This window comes from Aquila chrysaetos, chromosome 11, assembly GCF_900496995.4.
Source record: "Aquila chrysaetos chrysaetos chromosome 11, bAquChr1.4, whole genome shotgun sequence".
Lineage (NCBI taxonomy): Eukaryota > Metazoa > Chordata > Aves > Accipitriformes > Accipitridae > Aquila > Aquila chrysaetos.
Genome location: NC_044014.1, coordinates 17,941,736 through 17,961,483, shown reverse-complemented (window position 1 = coordinate 17,961,483; position 19,748 = coordinate 17,941,736). Strand labels below are relative to the sequence as shown.

General features: G+C 39.3%; 1 protein-coding gene across 4 annotated transcripts in view; it reads right to left on the bottom strand.

Moving 5' to 3' along the window:
• The window catches only part of BLNK (B cell linker), a 107,648-nt gene that overhangs the window by 62,068 nt on the left and 25,832 nt on the right, over positions 1 to 19,748 (bottom strand). For 3 of the 4 annotated variants that reach the window (XM_030029771.2, XM_030029769.2, XM_030029770.2), the window contains one exon: positions 9,144 to 9,190. In XM_030029771.2, the coding sequence (XP_029885631.1) occupies positions 9,144 to 9,190 (47 nt within the window). Of the gene's footprint in view, positions 1 to 9,143; positions 9,191 to 18,801; positions 18,812 to 19,748 lie in introns of those variants that run through there. The other variant, XM_041127112.1, reaches the window with a different exon arrangement.

Sequence of the window (19,748 nt, the reverse complement as noted above, 5' to 3'; positions counted from 1 at the left end):
TGGCTTGCAGCTGCAACAGGCTCTCCTGCCACGGTCCCTTAACTTCTCCTTGCAGCTCATCTTGTAACTTCTCTACCCTGCTTGACAAGCTGACCCCATTTTTAAGCACTGCAGTTTTCGTGGCTTAGTATCTTATCTCAACCATTTAAGTGCTCTCTTCTCATTTCTGAATTCAAGAAAGTCTGTATGAAAGGGTTTACTTCATTATCTTAGAAATACTGCATAGACCACCTGCCATCACAGCACAAACATATGAACTAATGAATGAAGCTCTGCATGCTTATACAAAAGCAAAAAGAGGTTAAGATTTCACTCGTTTTCACAGAGGCTAGTCTAAAGCGAGAGGAATGAAATGTCTCTCCTGCAGAGAGCATAAATATGTGTTGATAACACTGTAAATTAAATATTGTATTTCTTTCAAAAACTGAGAGGACTCCAGTTCGGAGACTTGGAGCAAAATGAGCCAAGACATCTGCTCTGTTTTCTGCCCAGTGTGTACTTGAGCTGGGGCACATGTGGAATTCTGCTAAAATGAGATTATGAATTAATAGTCCTTCACACTTCATTGCTTGAATGAGCCAGAAGTTATTTTCTTCTGAGTTTTGAGTCCCAGGTGCAGCACTTTCTGACTAGCAAATATGATTTTCTAAAAGGGAAGAAAGACCAGTGAATTGAAACTACAACCTCTTCTCTGTGGTCTGAGTACAGCCGTGTAATAAAGAAAAGGAAAGCACATCAGCTGACAGGGTGGAGGAAAAAGATCCTGTCCAGACATATGATGATGGTGAAGAACCGGTTTGTGATTTGGGCAACAGCTTCCATTTCTGGTTCTGCTTCTGGCTTAGTGTACAAACATAAGCAGGTCATTTGGGTCTGTGTCTTAAAAAGGTGACTTGTTTCTTTGATTTTTGGTACCCAACTTGAGTTGCTCTGCAACTGATATTCTATTGCTATTTAGGCTGGTCTAGAGTACCAACAAAGATAAATGTTTCTACTTTCACTAAAACTTAGGGAGATTAAACTGACTGTTACATACCTGGCTCTCCCTACAGCTGGACCAGCATATGCTTTTTTTCTCAGAGGCTGATCCACTCTTGCTCTTCAAAGAGGGTTAATAGAAATCTAGTATTTTTTAGCACTAGTGTGTCAAACTGTTATCAAAAAAAGTTTGTGATTTATCTTGCTTAATGTCCCTAAAAATAAGCATAGTTTTGCCAATATTAAAGAAACACTTCTATAATTACACTGTTAACTCTCCCCCCCCCCCCCCCCCAATGGCATTCCATAGATGGCTGAGCATGGTAGGGTACCATGAAAGGAGATTGAGCAAAGCTGACCAATTCTAAAATTTTCTAATCTAGAAGTTGTCCTCAACAGGCTCCAGAACAGAGAGTGATGGAAAATCATGGGGTTGAAGAAGAGGAGGAGACTCTGGAGACAGTTATAGGCTTGTACCGATGTGTATATATTATATATACAGACATAAGCCAGCTAAGACTGCAACCTCTGTGCCTCTCTGTATTTTCCTGACTGGGATAGAGAGGAAAAAATGTGCCATGGAAGATACTCAGACAACTTGAAATTGGTTTCCATTGCAGGCGTCAAGGGTGTTGGGAAGAAAAATTGGGATTTTCCTCTGACATCTTCATATCCTATCAGTTCTTTGGTGACCTCCAGATAATATCAACTGTTTTTTCAACTGTTTGAGAATGAGATTATTTTCAGTAAGAAAGGATGGGGAAAAGGACAACATTCTTTTATTTCATTGGAGTTTCTGGATGCAATTTTCATTAAAATGGAAAAAACCCTCCAATTCTGACAATGTATCTGTAACCCTGAGGCATTCCTCATCATTGCAATAGTGAGAATTCAGCCTAACAGTAGTATGTGCATAAAGAAAGCCTTTTGTTGTATATTATTTCTACTCGGCCCAGGGGCAGGAACACAGTCCATGGAACCACAAGAACTAAAACATTGCCAAGTTAGTTTCCACTTTAATCACAGCTGCAATACTGTAACATGATAACATCTGAACTGCCACCATTGCTATTTGGAAAGTAGTAAGACCCCAGCAAATATCTGCATATCGGGACTTGATCAGAAAATACAGACTTGTATATTTTGTGTATTTTTGTATATTTTCAACTTTTGAGAGAACTGTATTGCTACTATTTGTACTATCTTTTTCAAAGACTGAATGCTGTTTTATTTACAATCTCTAGTGACTTCCAATGGTTCTTGTATACAGGTGTCTGTTTCCTCTCTACAAGCTCTGCCAAATGTAGTTTCTAGCTGCATCTTTATTTTTGGTAACAAAGACAGCCTTGTAATCATGGTTATTTCCTGTCAACTTCACTTAGTATTTTTATACAACTGCAGTTGAAGAAATTGTTTAGTGAGAAAGGCCACTGAAGTAGGGGCTTTTTAGACATTGTATTTGTTTAAAATATCCTTCATTTAAAATTTTAAGGGGTGCTGCAAGACAGGTAAGGCTGTTGCTTAAGTACTGCATCTCTGAGTTTGTCTTAATTGTGAACTATAAGCAGATGGTGGGCTGACAGGAGGCAAGTCGCTCATGATCTAAAAGCCATACTGCACAGGACTGACCATAAGGTGATATACATTGCTCTTCAGCTGAACATATTGCTAGCTTGAATGTCTTTTATATTGGGTTTGGTTTTCATGCCACCTAGAACACCATTAATGTAATGCCACGTTGCGTCTCCGTGTCCAGTTTAGAAAGATAGTTTGTTTGAAAATGTCTTCTGTGTGGTTGCAGTTGTAGGAGAATGTGATGTGCAGAAATAGTTTCTCCCTTGTGCAATTTTCTTTATGCATTATTTTCAGTATAAAACAATGCATAAAATACAAATTCACTGTTTATCTATGGAAAAGTATCAACTGTTATTGGACTTAAATAGTGGACAGCATATTTTGGCAGGATAGACTATCATAAATTTTTGACAGATCTCAAACATATGGCAAAGCTTGGTTAGAAGATTGGATTGGATTTCCTTAGTACTAAGAAAAGTGCCCAGTTATAGATTCATAGTATTGGAATGTGTCTGTGTTCACCTGCCTAGGTACTTCTTTTGACATGGAGCTGAGATGGGGAAGGTGCTATGATTAAACTGTGGTCTCAGGTTCAAATCCTTGTGGTCTATGGTGGTGCCACAAGGCTTTTAAGTTCCATTCTTTCATTGTTAAGCTTTGGCAAAACACTTCAAAAATTATTTCAGAATACCAGTTTTGCCTGGCTTTAGATCTAAGATAGCATGGTGAACAGTCTAGTTAGAAGAGCAGAAGTGAGCTTCCTAGAAGAACTTGGAACACAACATGCTCCAGAGCTGTGAGGGGGTCTTTCCTCCTTCTCAAGTAACTGGTGTCATTGCAAAAGTCTCGATTGCTCATGGCAGGATGGAAGAGAAACTGAGGTAATGCAAATGTCTGTTGCCCCTTTCTGATGCAGGAGTGTGATATCCTCTGCTGCTGTAAAAGGAGGCAAGGTGGTGTTGCTTTGCTGAGCAAATATTTCCTAGATCCTCCTGTGAACAGGAGAATATCCAGAATTAATTCTAATCAGCAGGCAATGGCTACCTCTGTAAATATTTGATGCCTGAGTAGACTTTTGTCATAGCCTTTCTATGCTAAAAATGAGGAAATAATATATAAAAATGTGATTTAAAGTCAAATTCAGATAATTTTGTTTTTTCCTTTGGAGCGTATATAGCAACCAAGCATGTGTCCTGTAGTATGTTTCTGTGACACTAGAGTGGTTATGTACTGGAAACCTCTTTCAGTCTCAGGTATCATTTTTATTGGGAGGTCACTGTATGAAGAGGTATCTTCTGAATTTGCAGCCCTGGCCTCTTCCAGTTTTGTGAATAAGTGGAGACTTTTAAAGTGGCATTTAAGATACATCAAAAACTAAGGAAAGCAAGGAACCAAATCTACATGTTTAGACGTAAAACATTCAGCCTGAGTCAGCACTGGTATTTAAAGGATATAGCATAATTAAAAATCCATTATGGTATATCCCAAGAAGAGGGGAAAACCTTTCCTGCTTACTAAGTATTGGCATAAAAGTCATCTACCACCTTTGGTTTTTCAGCTTGGAGCTTTCTCTGGAGTGGAGAAAGTCCAAATGCATGTTGTCACAAGATTTCTGTACTGCTGCATCTTGTTTAAAGAGAAAGCAAAAGCTCTTTGTCTTTATTATTTCTTAAGGAAACGGCCTAATTGTCATAGAAATCTCACTGATTTTATTAGTATTTTAATTAGGATTTGTCTTTGGTTAGGCAAAGTAATCCACTGAAATAAAAATATAGGAGCAAGAAATAAAAATATTTCAAAGTGAAACTGAAAGTGTCATGTTGCACATGCTACATTTATTTATTGACTACATTTATTTATTAAGAATAAATTTAATAATAATGCCTATGTAATCACCCCCTCTAAACAGGATTAGAAAATTATCTCCATGTGAAATTTGAATGTCATTGTAGTTTGTTAGAAGTCTACTGATTTATTTCTTGACTTCTCTTTTATTTTATTCTTAATTTTAACTATTGTCTTAATGTTTATGCCTTCAATTTTCCTGTCTTTTTAATAAGTAAAAATGTAACAGAAGAAAATGTATTATGCATGCAAGTGTTTGAGACAATGATTCTCACTAGAAGCATGGACAATGAGTTAAAATGCATTGAAGTGTCTGACTGAATTGTTGAGAAAAGATGGGTGTAAATCTCTGTCACCAGTAGACTACAATTAATTTTGCCAGCAGAGGCCTGTTTTGAACCATTGTCCTCCTTTGTTGCCTGCAAGCCTGGGGTGGCCCCTGACAGCTCAGAGGGCTGTCTGGCAGCTGCAGCGATGGCAGTATTGGCCACTGCTTGGCCAGTAATCTCCACAATATTCAGATGTCCCCAATGCATGGAACTCCTGTGGCCCTGTGGCATCACAGCTGGTGAATGGGACCTTGGGAAGCAGGTTACGGCTTTCAACTGCAGTGCAGTTGTACACTTTTCCGTACTATTTCAAGTAAAGACATTGCAATTCCTGATGCTTTTCCATTATAGCACCCCTGTGAGATAGGGAAGTACTTATTTCCACACGGCAGGTGGGAAAGGAAGCAGGGAATGCTAACATAATTTAGCTGAGTTTACTTAGGCAAAGCAAAGTCTCAAATCCACATTTATGAAATCCAGGTTGTGTGATTATTGGACACCATCACTCCAAAAGATTTTGCCTTGCGAACTCTCTCCTGACCCAGCTACAAAGGGGCTAAGAAGGGATCCAGGCCTTTGCACCTGGTGTATGGAGAACTTGTCCATGGATTTACATGTTGATAGCTGTGAAAAAGCTGAAAAGTGAACTTTCCACATTAGGTTGTTTACCTTCCTTAATGAAGAAATAAAAGAAAAAATTTGAGGGGGGGGGGGGGGGTGACAAAAAAGGAGTTAATGTTTCTAGTTCTTGCAGTTTGAATTATGCAAGTGCAGACATTTCAAGTGGAACATCTCAGCATTACAAAGGTACTTTCCTGATATGTAACATCTCTTACAATTGAGAATTTATCTATATGTCTCAGGAAAAGACAGCTCCTTTGGTTGGAAGGCAAGGATGCAAAATTTCAGTCTGGCGTTATTAAAAATTATGAACAAATGAAAAAAAAGCTGTTAGAAACTAATCTAGAAATCAGTCTTAATTACGGAACACTTGATTTATGAATAGCAAATTTTTCTGAATATACTATAAATTCCTGGTAAAATAAACTAGTAACATTTTCACAGCAGCGAAAATTGGTAGATGTTTATTTCAAGAAAAGGAGATCAAACGCTGCCCACACCATAATTAAACAAAGCCTGTAATTATGTGTTCCTTATCACAGCTCACTTATTATCCAGGATCTTCCATAATTACATGTTGCTATACACAAATGGTAAACTCAAGTCTTGACATCTCATACCTGATTTGCAGGTGAAGATTCTCATTTACCTAGCAATCCAATGTAGCCAGAAAAGGCTTCTGAATTTGTACATATGATAGAGAGCTCTGATTTTGTGGTGAAAGATTCCAGTCCTGATTTTGGAAAACAGTCCCCAGAGCTCATGAGTTGAGAGCAAAATTTATTCTGAGTTTGATTTGGGATGAATTTCTAATCACATTAGCTATAAAGAAGGCCTTTTAATTTCACAGTCCCTGGGAAAGTGAAATGAGTAAGCTGAAAGCATTGTGAAACAACTTCTGCATAAACCTCTGATACTGTAAGTCTTGGACTATCTATACTGAGGTGATTGAGCTGTAATTACATTTCTTTCTCAAGATGTGCTTCCAAATTATGGATGTTTATAACTGAGTTATAGCTTATATGCCGGTTTTGCTGAATACAGTTATAACTACCAATCTTATTTGCACTGCTTATTAAAATGTTAAGTACAGATAGCAAGACAGCATGTTTGGAAAGCACTTAAGTTCCAGTATTCTGAAATATCTGTGGTATGAGGTTGATTCTGATATCTGTACTCTCTTAAAGAGTGCTCCTGAATGTAGTATGATGTTCTATATAGTGTTCTTCCTGGCATAAATTTTAGCACTGAATAAATGAGCCCATGACTGTAATCAGTGGGATGTTTGAGACTTCTCCAATGGGAAGTATCTGGAGAGTGCTGTTGTACTGCCATTCTTGAGAGTGACCTTGTTCAAGTGTTTTGGGTGACCCCAGGCTTTCAGGGTGAGAGTATATCAACTGAGTCTGCTGTGCGGAGTGAAAAATACAATGATGCTTCTGCAGGAGGAAGGGCTTTAAGCAAAGCTCAAGGTTTCAACGTCAGGACTGTTGAAAACATGTAAACCTGCAAAAGCAGTTTGTTGCACAACCCTGGCAGCCAGCTCCAGAGAGCATTGGACTAGAGCCTCAGTAGTCTGCTGTCCCGTGTTTGAAAGCAGCACCTCTCTTCTGTTACTGTTTTGGGAAGTGGGGAAGGAATCTTTTACTATTGCATTTCATGGATAGGATAGGACACTAGCAGAGATTGCACCCTGATAATTTCACTACTATATTCAGTAGCTGTTCAGAAGCAACCTAGGTAGACCTGTGGCTTTAAGTGTTGATGAGAACTAGTTAACATCAGGCTATCATTAGGCTGTCAAAGCCAATGCTAATTGAAATAACAGAATATAATACGTGTCTTCATGAAAATTGTAGTGCAAAAAACGTTTATTTCAGAATACCAAAATGGAATTACTATGACAAACTCTTCCCAGAGAAAACATTTTGTCTTTTTTGCCCGTTTTCTTTTCCCCCTTAAAGAACAGGTAGAGTATTGACTAGAGGGAAAGAGCCTTCTATTGAGTTAGCGGAGGTATTTGCTGTAGAAGTCAGGGAAGTATACCCATGCATGGCTGCAGATTGCTCCTGTAGTACACCTGTGATGGGATTTCCTAGCAGGATGTAGAATAACTGTGTCTTTTAGTTCACGGAGCATTTATAGCCTTCTAGACTCAAAATCTTCCTTATGGAAAAGAACACTGTATTGCCCTAGTGAGAACTAGAATGGGAAAGGCAAAGAGCTTTTGATAGTGGCACATCAGGGGACCTAGCTTCTGTCTAATGAAGCCCCATGAAGTAACTTTCATAACAGGCAGAGACCTGAAGCACAGGCCACTGCCAAGAGAAACACAGGATTTTGGTCTCACCTTGTCTGGCGATTACTATTTTTCTGGTTATCTATCCTTAGTGGTTTGGTCCATTGGGGATTACCTGCTGTAAGAACAGACTTGAACTGGCCTGTTCATCTGGCTTCGGTGGATCAATGTAGACCTTTCCCAGTTAAAACATGCAAACTGTTCAAGTGCTAGAAACTCAGGCAATTTTTGCAACAGCAAGTAGTAAGATGCAAGAGTCAAAGATTTTAGAGTGAAGGTTAGTGCTAGGGATGTGATCCACACTATGCATTTCAGGAGTTTTATTACTTTGGACTTGATCTACTGTGGTCTTTTGCCTTGTATCTGACAACAGAATTCATATTACAAAACACCATTGTTATTCCAATATACAGTTTGAGAATCCAAAGCTTGAATGCCCACATCAGTAGAAGTCCAGCTGTTGGTTTCAGTTCAGTAGATTTCTGTTTGCCCCAATATTGTAGTAGATCAGATTCATGTATATCATAGAAACAGAGGTCACACCCTTGGTTAACTTTATATTCATGCTCTCTACATTTGCTCTCAAAATGATGTCCCATTAGACTTAATTACTTTGCAAGAAAGTCCTTTGATATTTTTCTTACTCATCTAGTTAATTATTAAAACAAACCAGAAGAATATTAACTTATGGTCTCCTCAAATTCTTATCAATAGGAATAGGATTTTAATGGGTAAAAATGCCTCCATGTTCCTCCAGTTCCTTACCCATAGAGTGGGATTCAAAAAAGAATCCTGGTTTTGTAAATAGATATAATTTCCAGGTAGGGACACCCCCCCCCCCCCCCCGGAATAGTAACAAACATTAGGTGAAGTAGAGCAACCCACTCCATATTAAACCAAACTCTTCTTGGTTTCATTGGCTGATAGAGAAAACTCCCTGTTATTATTTCTGTGCAGTAATACAAGAGAAATAATATACTTGAACATTAAGGATATCCTTCTAAATGAACTTCATTTGTCACAAATTACATGAAGGCATTTCCTGTGTTATACCTGTATTTGCTTATTCAGAATTCTATTTAAATTACTTTCAACGTAGCACTTTGTTAATCTGATCTCTTAAATTGATCCCTAAGCAGCAGATGAACCAATTCGGAACATTTAACCTCATACACTAAGTAAAGAGCTTCTGTATTTTGGAAGAAGTTGACCCTGTACTTTTTTACCTAACATTAAGATTGTCCCTGTGTGTTCTGATGAAGAATATCACCCAGCAGCTGGTGCAGAAGAAACCTTCTTGTCAGCTCATTTGAGCCACAGTTCTTGTAAACCTTCCAGGGTCCTAATCGTGAGGAAGTTCCACCCCCATCAATTAATGCCCTTCACATGAGCAAGTTTCAGTTCTCATTTTTCCTTATATATTAACAGAGAGACTGTCAGAGTATAACAGAGTATTAGTCATCTAATGGGGAAGCAGAAAATAATGAGAAACTTACGGCTGGTGCATTATTTTGAATCGGCTCAGCTCATAATCTGATATATTCTGAAAAGAGAGAAAACAGGGTTTCTGTTTTAAATAAAGATCAATTCAATCAAGACCAATCCATTAAGTGAACTAAGCAAAGACCTAAAAAATAGTTTTTAGTTTTGTAGCTACATGGTTGTCTCATCTTGGTTAATGCTTAACTTTTTATTACTGGTCTGTTGTAACATTTCTGGAAAGCTGGTAGCACACACTACGCTGTTAAACTGGAATTTAACCGGGCATGTAGCAGATTAAATTATGCTGGTTAATGAATCATTCAAAAAGCGATAAGCAAGCCATTTTATATGGTCTCTTTTCAGCTCTATCAGAATTTTTTTATTTTTTTTTTTTAACTGAAATCAGCAGATTAGTATAACAATGGCTGAGTGGAAGATTAACAGCGGCTGGGAGACTATTAAATCCCAGTTTGGCCTGTTCTTGTGCTGACTTCTGCATGACTTCTCAACACATGAAAAACCAGGGATGAAAAAGAAATAGAATTTTTAGTGTGCCACCTTGGCACATAGAGCGCCCATTCTAGTGCTGCACAAGCTAATTCAGGTACTGGAAATGGTTTAGCCAAATCAGTTCAATAATTTGTGTAACTCCATATACCTTTCACCTCAATGTGTCCAAGAGTCCATGCACTGCACTAAAGCAGCAGAAGTACTTCTGATGTTCGAGCTACCGTGCAGCTTGCAGCCAAACTTCATAAGTCAGAGTTTTAAGCTAGTCTAAATTAAACAATTTTTTTATCTATGGATTTTCCTTTAGTGCAAAATTTCCAGTAAAATCTCTGGACTGTACCCAGGCCAAGTGTGTGATTGCATGGTTTCAGTCCAGAAACCTGCTAATGCTAAAATGCACTCTTTCTCAGCACAGGTTTCAACAGGGGATGTCCATTTAATAGATGCAATTCTAACCCTCCTTCTATTTTTGTGTCAGGAAGAGGAAATTAATTTGCTTGTTTCCTGAGACTTCCTAGGCACACCTATAATGGATGTGAAATGTCTGAAACAGATACTTTCCAGTGACTTCAGTGATACTGAATTCATTGTAATGATTGATGTTCGTCCAGCTCTATCTGTTCTTCTGAATAACGCCCCAGCCATCAGTCCCATTCCAAACCGTTTTGCCTTTTCTCTCACCATCTCATCAGCATGATAGATCAGTTTGTATCAGGCATACAAAATGAGACACTAATAACAAGTGTATGAGACAAGGAGATCGAGTAGAGAACATGTAAGATCTCAGAGAAAACCTATTTCCTCAGTCTGTATTTAAATTCAAGTGAATCTCTGCATTTTTTAAAAGTTCTTTAATATATTTGTTGTGAAAATATGCCATTTCAGACACTAGAGAACCCCCTACATTTAATACTTAGCCTGTAATTATACTGTAACAAAAAGCAGCTGCATATCTACATGTAGTACGTATGATAATTAGCAGATGATCTAGCAGATCTAGAAATCACCAAATTCCTGAGGAAATTTAAGACTATATTGAGCTGTCTGATTGACATACAGGCCCATCTGGGCTCGTTCAGACTTTGTCAGCTGTAATGATGATTCACCAAATTGCCTCTGCAGATCAATGACCACCAATATTAGGGCCATTTCCTCCCCTGTTACTGCACCCTCTAAATAAGGGGAGGAAACAGCTATGCTTTTTGTTGTAAGGATCTGATTTTTGTTCACTCCCTTTTCTTTGCAAAACAGACTATTTAAACCTTTTCTTGAGTGTATTAAGATTGCTGAGGTATAATTGCTTGGTGATTGCAGCCAAATAGCTTGTGTAATTCTCACTGCCCTTCTAAGCTGATGTTTGCTGGAATGTGCTGCTTAAGCAGCAGTCTGCCGTAAGCAGCTCTTTCCACACAAGCAAGTGCTGTGTATATGGTCAGATCAAACACTTTTTAAACTGGCAGTTGAGCTTGGTAGAGGAGGAAGCGATGGATCTAAGCACCTCCTCTACTGGTGAATGTATTGTATAGAGGGTTTTAACTTGATTCCTTTTTTTTCTGAGACAGCCTTCAATAAGGGGATTAAGCTATGAGCCTCCCTGAAGTTTGAGCAGATTGGCATCTAGAGGTCCAGCTGAAAGCTATCTTTTCTTATTTTGTATGTTTGGGTTTTGTTTAGGGTGTTTTGGTTTTGGTTTTTTTTCCTTCAGTAAATTGCACCATTGATTGCAACTAAGAGCTGCTGCTGCATTTTAGCAACAAAATTCTGGTCTTAGGAAAGAGCATAAAAATATCTTGCAAGCTCAACATTTTTGAAATTACATGGTAGCTTCTGTAAGAAGATGACTAATTCTTCCCAGGTTTTAATCATCCATTGCTCCTGATGTTGCTTACAATATATATTGTTAGTGATTCATATTGGCATGAATGGAATATATTGCAAATGGATATGTGTGATAAAGAAGAAGTTAAAGTAGTTTCTTTCCTGGAAGGATATGAGTTGCCAAATATACAATAAGGAACTAAAGGGACAGATTGGAATGTTTGGGGTTTTTGTATTTACAGTTTCTTGTTAGAGTGCAATTTAGAAAGCATATAAAAATTATGTTCTCTTCAAACCTGCTATTGATTTCCTCTTTTCTACTGGCTGCTTCATTCACCTGACATCAACTTTCTCAGTAGGTTGCTTAGCTCAGTAGAGTAACCAAAACTCTTAGCTTGCAGATCAAGCCAACCAGCTTTGTTCTGCAGATAGCATCATGGAAAGGGGGAAATGCTGCAGTGGTGCAAATGTTTGAGGTGTGTCTCTCGCTCCTTTACTTGCAGAAGCATGTCTTGGATCTAAGCCTATCCTGCTGTAGCTGCTTGCCAGCATGGGTGCTGACAAAGGGGAAGCCTTACATCAAAAGCAAAGAGAAGCTAAATTTCTGTACAATCTGGAGCTGCAGACCTGTAAGTAGGTATTATGCATTTTTGTCTGGAAAAGTTTCGACCGACTCATGCACGCGGACTGTGCAGTACATGCACAGTGAACTGGCACATCTGAGGTGCTCTGGTTCTCTGCATGTGCTTCGCAGGTGGCCAGCGTGTGTGCATGTGGCTTACATGCCTTGGCTGGGTGGGACTTATGGCATTTTGCAGACTTGGGGACATGCAGAGGATGGCTGGTAGGTGGATAAGGGGTAGTCAGCATGCAAATGGAGTCCTGGTTTGAGGAAACTAAGTAAGTGTGGTAGGAAGGTAAAGGGAATGGGGCTCTCACATGGGATAAAATGTTGTAACACAGTGTGTAGCATATATGGCACCGTCACCTGCCCCAGGTTTAGCCCTTCTCTAAGGAAGGCATCTAAGTCATAAACATGGCTGTCAGAAGTCACAGGACCTGACGTGTTTTGCCCTCCAAATTTGCTCTGGAGTTTTTTTTTTTTTTTCACACTTTCACAGTTTCTAGCTGAGGTTGTGCTAAGGTGTATTTTTCATAGAGTTATTGTCTCAAAAAAGTTTTCAGATGTCTTTGAAGAAGGTTGTTGATACACTTGATTGTATGATACAGTCTTTTCAACTATATTTTGAAGTTCATAGAAGCACATCTCTTTCCTGTTCCTTACTCTTTAGCCCCTTCTTGTAGGTAAGCACCTGTATAAGATGGATATGGCTGCAAGTGCAAATAATACCTTGAACAATCCAGGAGAGCTGTGAAGGATCAGTAGGAGTTTGAAAAGGTCAAATTTCGATGTGAATGAGGATAAGGGGATTCCTTTGAGTTTATGATAAACAAACATACTGTGTTGCTAGATAAGCTGTCAATATCTGGGCAGTAAAGCTGCATGTAAGGTGACAGTCTTGTCATTACCTTACAATAATGCTGAGTTACATTCTGTAACGTTGCCAGTTCTGAGCATGGACCAGTTTGGAGAGGTTTGGTGTGAAATGAGTTTGTTACTTTTTGTGTGTACGTATGTCTGTATTTGAATAGAATATCATATAATGAATTTGACTTCCTCCTAATTTTCTTTGATTTTTGGGAGGGGGAGTAAATACCCAGCCTTACTTGATGTAAAGCAATTTCATGTTGTTACGGCAAAGTAAATGCATAATATATTATAGAAGCTCTCTATTCAGTATGACCAACTTAATATTAAGACCTGTTTATGTTCATGGAATCTGGTATTGACAGGATTGGGAGGAATCAACAGCTACGTTTTTCACTTCTGAGAGACAGAAATTTGGAGTGTAAATAAAAATGATCTACCTTTAGGCAGTCAATATGAGTAAAAAACTGAAAAAAAAAAAATCACTGAATGTAATAAGCCATGTTAATGATATCACCTATTAACTGGCACAGTAGGCTATCTGTAATTAGTCAGAGAAGATAATGGCATTTCTTAGTAAAAAGGCCCTTATGGAATATAAAAATGTCTTTATGGAATAAGAATAAGATCTCAGTGCTGGCCTCTAGAAACACAGCCTGAGCTATAGACTTTTGCTAGTGATATCTGGCAAAAACTGTCAGAGTGTCTCAGTCTGAATAAATCATGGAATAAATGCATAGTGGAAAATTTTTAGGTCTTTTTTTCTTAGATAAAGGAGAACTGTGCCCCACGGGGGGGGGGTGGTGGTGCAGAAGAGAAGAAGGTAAATAAAATGTGGAATCCTTAAAATTAAAGGTCAGTCCAGAAAGAATGTCATAATAAAGAAATATGTTTCTATTGTGAATGGAGAATTACTATTTTTAAGGTATTTATCCATTTTAAAGTGTATAAAACTGACATCTAGTGGTAGCAAGAGCACTTTGTGTGCAAAGTGGCTTTATAGTGAGACCAGTTTGCATAGCAGATTAACAGATTCTAACTATATTACATACTAAAATTGGAATTCCCTGTACTTTAGCCTAACTCAAATCCTGTTTCGTTGTGTTACAGAGCCTTTCAAATTAAATCTTGCTCCTTTTAGTAATATGTCACTTATGTAATGCAAGGTGGTGGTGTCTGTTCATCTTTGTGAATGCATGGACTCCTGCTAGAGAAGTGTCATCCTGAAAAAAAGTTTCATTAGAGAGGAAAAGGTTGGAAGAGGCATTAGGATTAAAATATTCCCATCCAAAAAACTGAGGATAAGGGTTAAAGAATCTCAGCAGGGTCACTGAGGAAATCGTTCAGCAGCTACCAATTTTAGCCCTGTTATGAATTGTAGCAGTGCTACATATCAAGGTGCCGCGATTAGATCACTGGTCAGCCTGGACCAGGGAAGAGACAGATAACACATATGGTGTGAGTGCCAACTCCGTCTTTTATTGCGCAGTTAATTCCTTTTATACTAACAACGGTAGGTGGGATTACTGATATGTCATAGGGAGGCGACAACTAGCCTTCTACCTTTCCGTGACATCGCGAGATCTTCCGAACGGTGTACCCTACATGAATAAACAGGAGAAGTAAGACTTCAGAGCTGTGATGCATGTCTCAGGTGTGACATTACTCAGAAGTGTAAGTTTCTCTGGGAGGGGAAGCAGGACTTTATGGCCAAAACTGAGATCTCACATGAATTCAGGCAAGACTTGTGGGGTCTGAATCAATAGAGCATATAGGCATGTGCTTAAATCATTCCCACTGAAGGCAAGAGGATATATTCATTTGCTGGGGTCTGTGCTTAACTGTTTTGCTGGGTCATGGTTGATATCCTCATTTCTCATTCATAATTTTATTCAAATAACATTTAAAAAAAATATTTTTCTTTTCTGTTTTCTCCCACATTTTGTCTAGCTTATTCCGATTTAGTGTCTTTGAAAAAAAAACAAACCCTTGCTAAAACTCTGTGTGATACCTACCCCAGTGAGGCTTTAATTCAGCTTTGCCTCCAGTGCTATTATATGCATAATGGATAAATTAGTAATAAAGAGGAAAAAAGAGCAAAGTTATGCAGAAATGAAATAATTAATGATTTAAAAAATTATTTTAAAATATGGCTTAGGGGTGCCATATCTATAGTCAAAGGATGCAATTTAAAATGAACATAAGAAAATTTAAAAGCACCATTCAAATCTGTCTTCCAGATAATAAAATGAAAGAGATCAGCAACAGAAGGCTGGGTGAAGACAGAGACAAATGCAAAGGAAGAAGGAAAGGAAATGTGCTTCAGTAAAAATATAATTAGACGTGAGCAAAAATAAGAAAAAGAAATAAATCTTAGTTTATTTTTCCAGGGTTGGCAGTTTGTGGCAAGAATTGTCCAGCTATATTGGTCAATTTTTGGTTGTAAATGTTTATTTTACAGTCTCCTCAGTTCATAATAACTGTTTCAAATATCTCAGAGGTAAAAAATGTTGGTAGCATAATTCTAGTCAAACATAGCTCCGTGCAGTTTCAAGGCTGAGGTGAATCATGCTATGCTGCTTCTATCATTTCATCTCTGTTACTTTCAAAACACAGTGAATCATATTTCTTGAACACAAATGTTGATATTCTGCAATGAAACTAAAGTCACAGTTATAGAAGTAGTGTAAGAAACAGCTGCTCTCATTTTGGATAGGCGAGCCTACTGCTTTAATGTGAAAGCAGAGATGAGCAGCAATCCTGTTCGTTGCAGAGCTGCTCTGTAAGGACAAGATTAGTTGTTAACAGTTGTGCCAGCCAGAGCTGGGCGATGCAGTCTTATCTATCCTGAAGCTGGTAATCCAGTGCGGGTGCTTAACAGTTCTAATACACTTTTGACCTTTCAGGTCTGAGTGTGGGAACGGCTGCAATGACACAGAAGCCAGTCACTATATGCAGAGTCACTCTGGCTTTGTCTGCACTCACCAGGGCTTCTCCTTGCTGTTTGGACACTGATGCTTTTCCAAAGTAAAGAAAGCATAAGGATAAGCCATGCTAGAAGTGCCAGAATTGTTGATATACATGGTATTGCTAAGATTTCACAGCAGCCATCTCTGCATTTGGCTTATGTAAGACCTCACATAGTACATACAACTGAAGTTGTGTTGGTAGCAGTGTTAGTAGCAAGGGAATATATTCAGGAAATGCTTGGTGTAAATAGGACTGTTGGGGATGGGTTTCTTGGTCCACAGTGAATTTGTCAGCCATTGGGAAGTGCTGCTGGTATTTGGTCCTCAGGCATGGTTCTAGTGAAACAAAACTGCTCATCTAATGTTGTGTTACCAAGAACTGTGTTCAACACATTATGGGAGTTTGAGATCTAGATGTCTATCATGCTGGAAGGAACAGTAGAGTATTTTACATTTTTAGGACAATCAGGATTACTTTAGCACCATTGATGGAGATCTGTTTGTAGTATTGCTGCTCTATCATTTCAAGTGAAAACCAAGTTTTTTAATGAATGATTTGATTAGGTTTAATATGCATTGAACTACTGTATGGTTTTGCCAGAACTCCAAGGCTGAGGAGTCTGTACTGCATACCCTTCTGCATTTATTTAACTGTTGAGATGCTAGAAACTTGTTTTTTCTTTGAAAGATATTTTCCTGCAATAGTAGCTCAGTGAATCCCCGTGGCTTACATTATTTTGAGGAAACTGCCTTTTGCAATAGTATCTAAAGTGCACACATTTAAGGTTAACCAGTTTTGCTTTGAAAGAGCTCCAATGAAAGATTAAATTAGTTGATCCTCTGTTCTCATATAAGCTATGAGTGGCTTTGCCTATGATTTGTTTATGACCTAGGGTTTCCAGCCCATTCTATACCCCAGGAGCTGCTTGCTCACACTTGGCTATCCCAGACTTTTTTGAACGTGTCTTACTCAATCTCACATGCTGAATGAATGCTCCCCTCCTTGAAAGCTGGCTGCAGAAATAGCCTTGGTCTCAGACAGTAAAGCTTGATCTGCAACATAAATCTGTCTTTTAGTGCATGCAATGGGAAAGTTCATGTTATTTTTCCTAGAACATGGGTGTCCCCATTAGTCTTAGGCTGACCTGATGGAGACATGGGAGGTTTCCAAGGTTCTTTTAAAAATTATACTGTCTTCCTCACTGACAGTGTAATGCTCTGTGGGCTCAGCTCTGTATTTGCATGTCCTTACTGAAAGGACACTTACTGGAACACAGAAAATAAAACCACTTCCCATATATTTATGGTAACGCACTGCTATATGCTTAAGCAAATTAAAATGGGTTTTAGTGTTTGAAAAAGGAAACAAGTCACAACATACAGAAATAACAACTATGACCACTAGAAATTTAGCCACAGCAAAAACCAGCAGAGCCTGCTGCTGATATGAGCTGCAAGATTAGAAGCCTGATTTTTTTTTTTTTTTTGTTTGTTTGAGAAAAGAGAATTCAGAAGAACCAGCTGAAAGTCTTCTAGCAGAACCATTTCTCTCTAAAAATGCTTCATTAATTAAAACAGATTGTTTTGCAGGACTCCTTTCACTTCATCAATGATTAAGAAAATATAAAAAAATTTGGCAAAGCTGAATCAATTTATTTTGATGTTTTTAATATAAGGTAAAAGGCCCAAATGAGCCATGTCAGTGCTACTGCTTTAGTGGTTCCAAAGCATTTTATTTTTACTTTTATGGGAAACTTGCAACTATTCATTCTGATTCAGAATGAAGGGAAGTATTGAAGTGTTAGAAGTTCCATTTTTGGCCACATCCAAGAATTAATGGCCTGGAAAATATTTCTAGTCTGTAGTCAAGATACCAGTGACCCAAGATCTCCAAGAAACAGGACATGCTGCAGAAATGTCATCAGCACAGGACTCCGCTGGCAGCAGAACTGGTGCTTTAGGAATTGACCTTTCCCCAGGACTCAGACCAAGGTTGGAATGCACTAGGCTGTTGACCAGTTTTGGACACACTTTAATAGTGACATCTAACAGGATTTACACTGTCAGCTTCTTTTAATACTCTTGCCCTTTGACAGGGCTGAACCGCATGTGAGGCCAGCTGCTGCTTCCAGCTACCCGAGTCCCCTTCCAATAACTGCATGCAGGTGATTTGAGTCAAGTGGTGATCCTCTGTGTCTAGCTTATTAAAACAACACTGTTGTGAAAACAAGGCTCTCCCTTGGTTGTATGGTTATGTGCAATTTCTTTCTAGTTCATCTTTTCCTACCTAAACAATCTGGTTTTGCTACCTCATATATCCTTAAGTGAGCAGACCTCTCCACTATGGCCCATGTACCAGGCTCTTGCTGAGGTGGGAGTATGGGGCCTCTTCCAGGATCCTCCCTACCTCTGACAGAGTGTCTTGCCCCTAGATAACCCAAGCAAGTTTTATTTTAATTACCTCATAGCCTATTTCTGGGGGGAATGTTTGATAAAATGCAGCTAGCATGGAGCCCTTCTGGTGCTGTCTCCCTGATGCCAGCAAGGTGCCACCAGGCAGGGCTGGGGGGAAGCTCTACGAGGCACCTGAATGTCCCAGTGGCTTGTGACTGCTACAGGGCCAGCCCTGCTCCCTCCCTTCTCCCTCAACTCCTGTCATGCAGGAATGTCTCCCATCCCTGTGCTGACTCTGGTGCTTCTCTGACCTTTTTGTGAGTTGAACCAGCTGCAAACAAAACAAGGGAATTCCCTTGAACCAAGGGAAGCTTCTGGCTAGAAAGGGGAGGAGGTGGGGGTGTGTGTGTGGAGAAAATTGTTGGTGAGGAGACCCACCCTGTCCCTGGCAGCAGCCTCTTCAGTTGTCTGGGTTTGTGTGAAATTTCTCACCGAAGCTGTGTTTTTCACAGCTGCTGTAAACCTCCTGGAAAGGTATATTCTCTGGGCACTGCACTTCCTCTGCCTCCTCCATGCTGTCACCAGCAGTTGTGTGGTGAGCTGCATTTGGGAAGGGGTCTGGCTGAAAAACAACCATACAAAAAAAAAAGTTTCCATCTGGATAAAACCTTGATGCACTGCCTTTGTGGCCAAGTGAGACCTAGTGCTAGCAAAAGTGTGCGTGTGGGGAATGAGAACACGTGGCAAAGGTGGAAGGGGGAGCATTGCCCCTTTACCTGGGTATGAAACTGTCCCTTGAGTTAATCTAATTTGCTTATTGAGGAAATTGAGGGAGGCAGGAGCTAAAATGATTGTGGTGGTGGCATTTTCAGATTTTGAATCTTGACTTGGTAGGAAGAGTACTGTCCAGGAATGGCAGCAGAGGCTGCCTCAGTGGAAGATGCTCTGTGCACTGCATTGAAAAACAAAAGTTCTCTCTCTTTTCTGGGTATTAAGAGTTTCCATCCTGCTCTTGTGAGGGAGGCTGAAAATGACAACAGGAAATAACACAGCAGGAATCAATTCTCAGGTCACTGATAGGTGAGACTGGCAAGGACCCCTGTTCCTTGGGGAAAGTTAAGTCATAATCTTACTTAAATGCTGCTATACAGGACAAATAATTGAATAGGGAGACTCTGCAGGTGTCTCAGGCTCTTGGGAGCAATGGGATCAATCTTGGAGAATCCCAGAAAGTGGGGGACTTTGGGCCTTCATCTCTCCCCTGCTGGCCAAGGGCCTGGGAACTGTGCAGAAGTGCTCCCTGCTGACACTGCCTGCAGAAGCAGCTGCATTCCGCCTTCCTGCATCTGGACTAAAACAATAATTATAACAAGAAGTGCTGGGAAATAGCTGAGCCTGAAAAGGCTGTACAGAAGGAGTATGAGAATCGTCTCACCTCT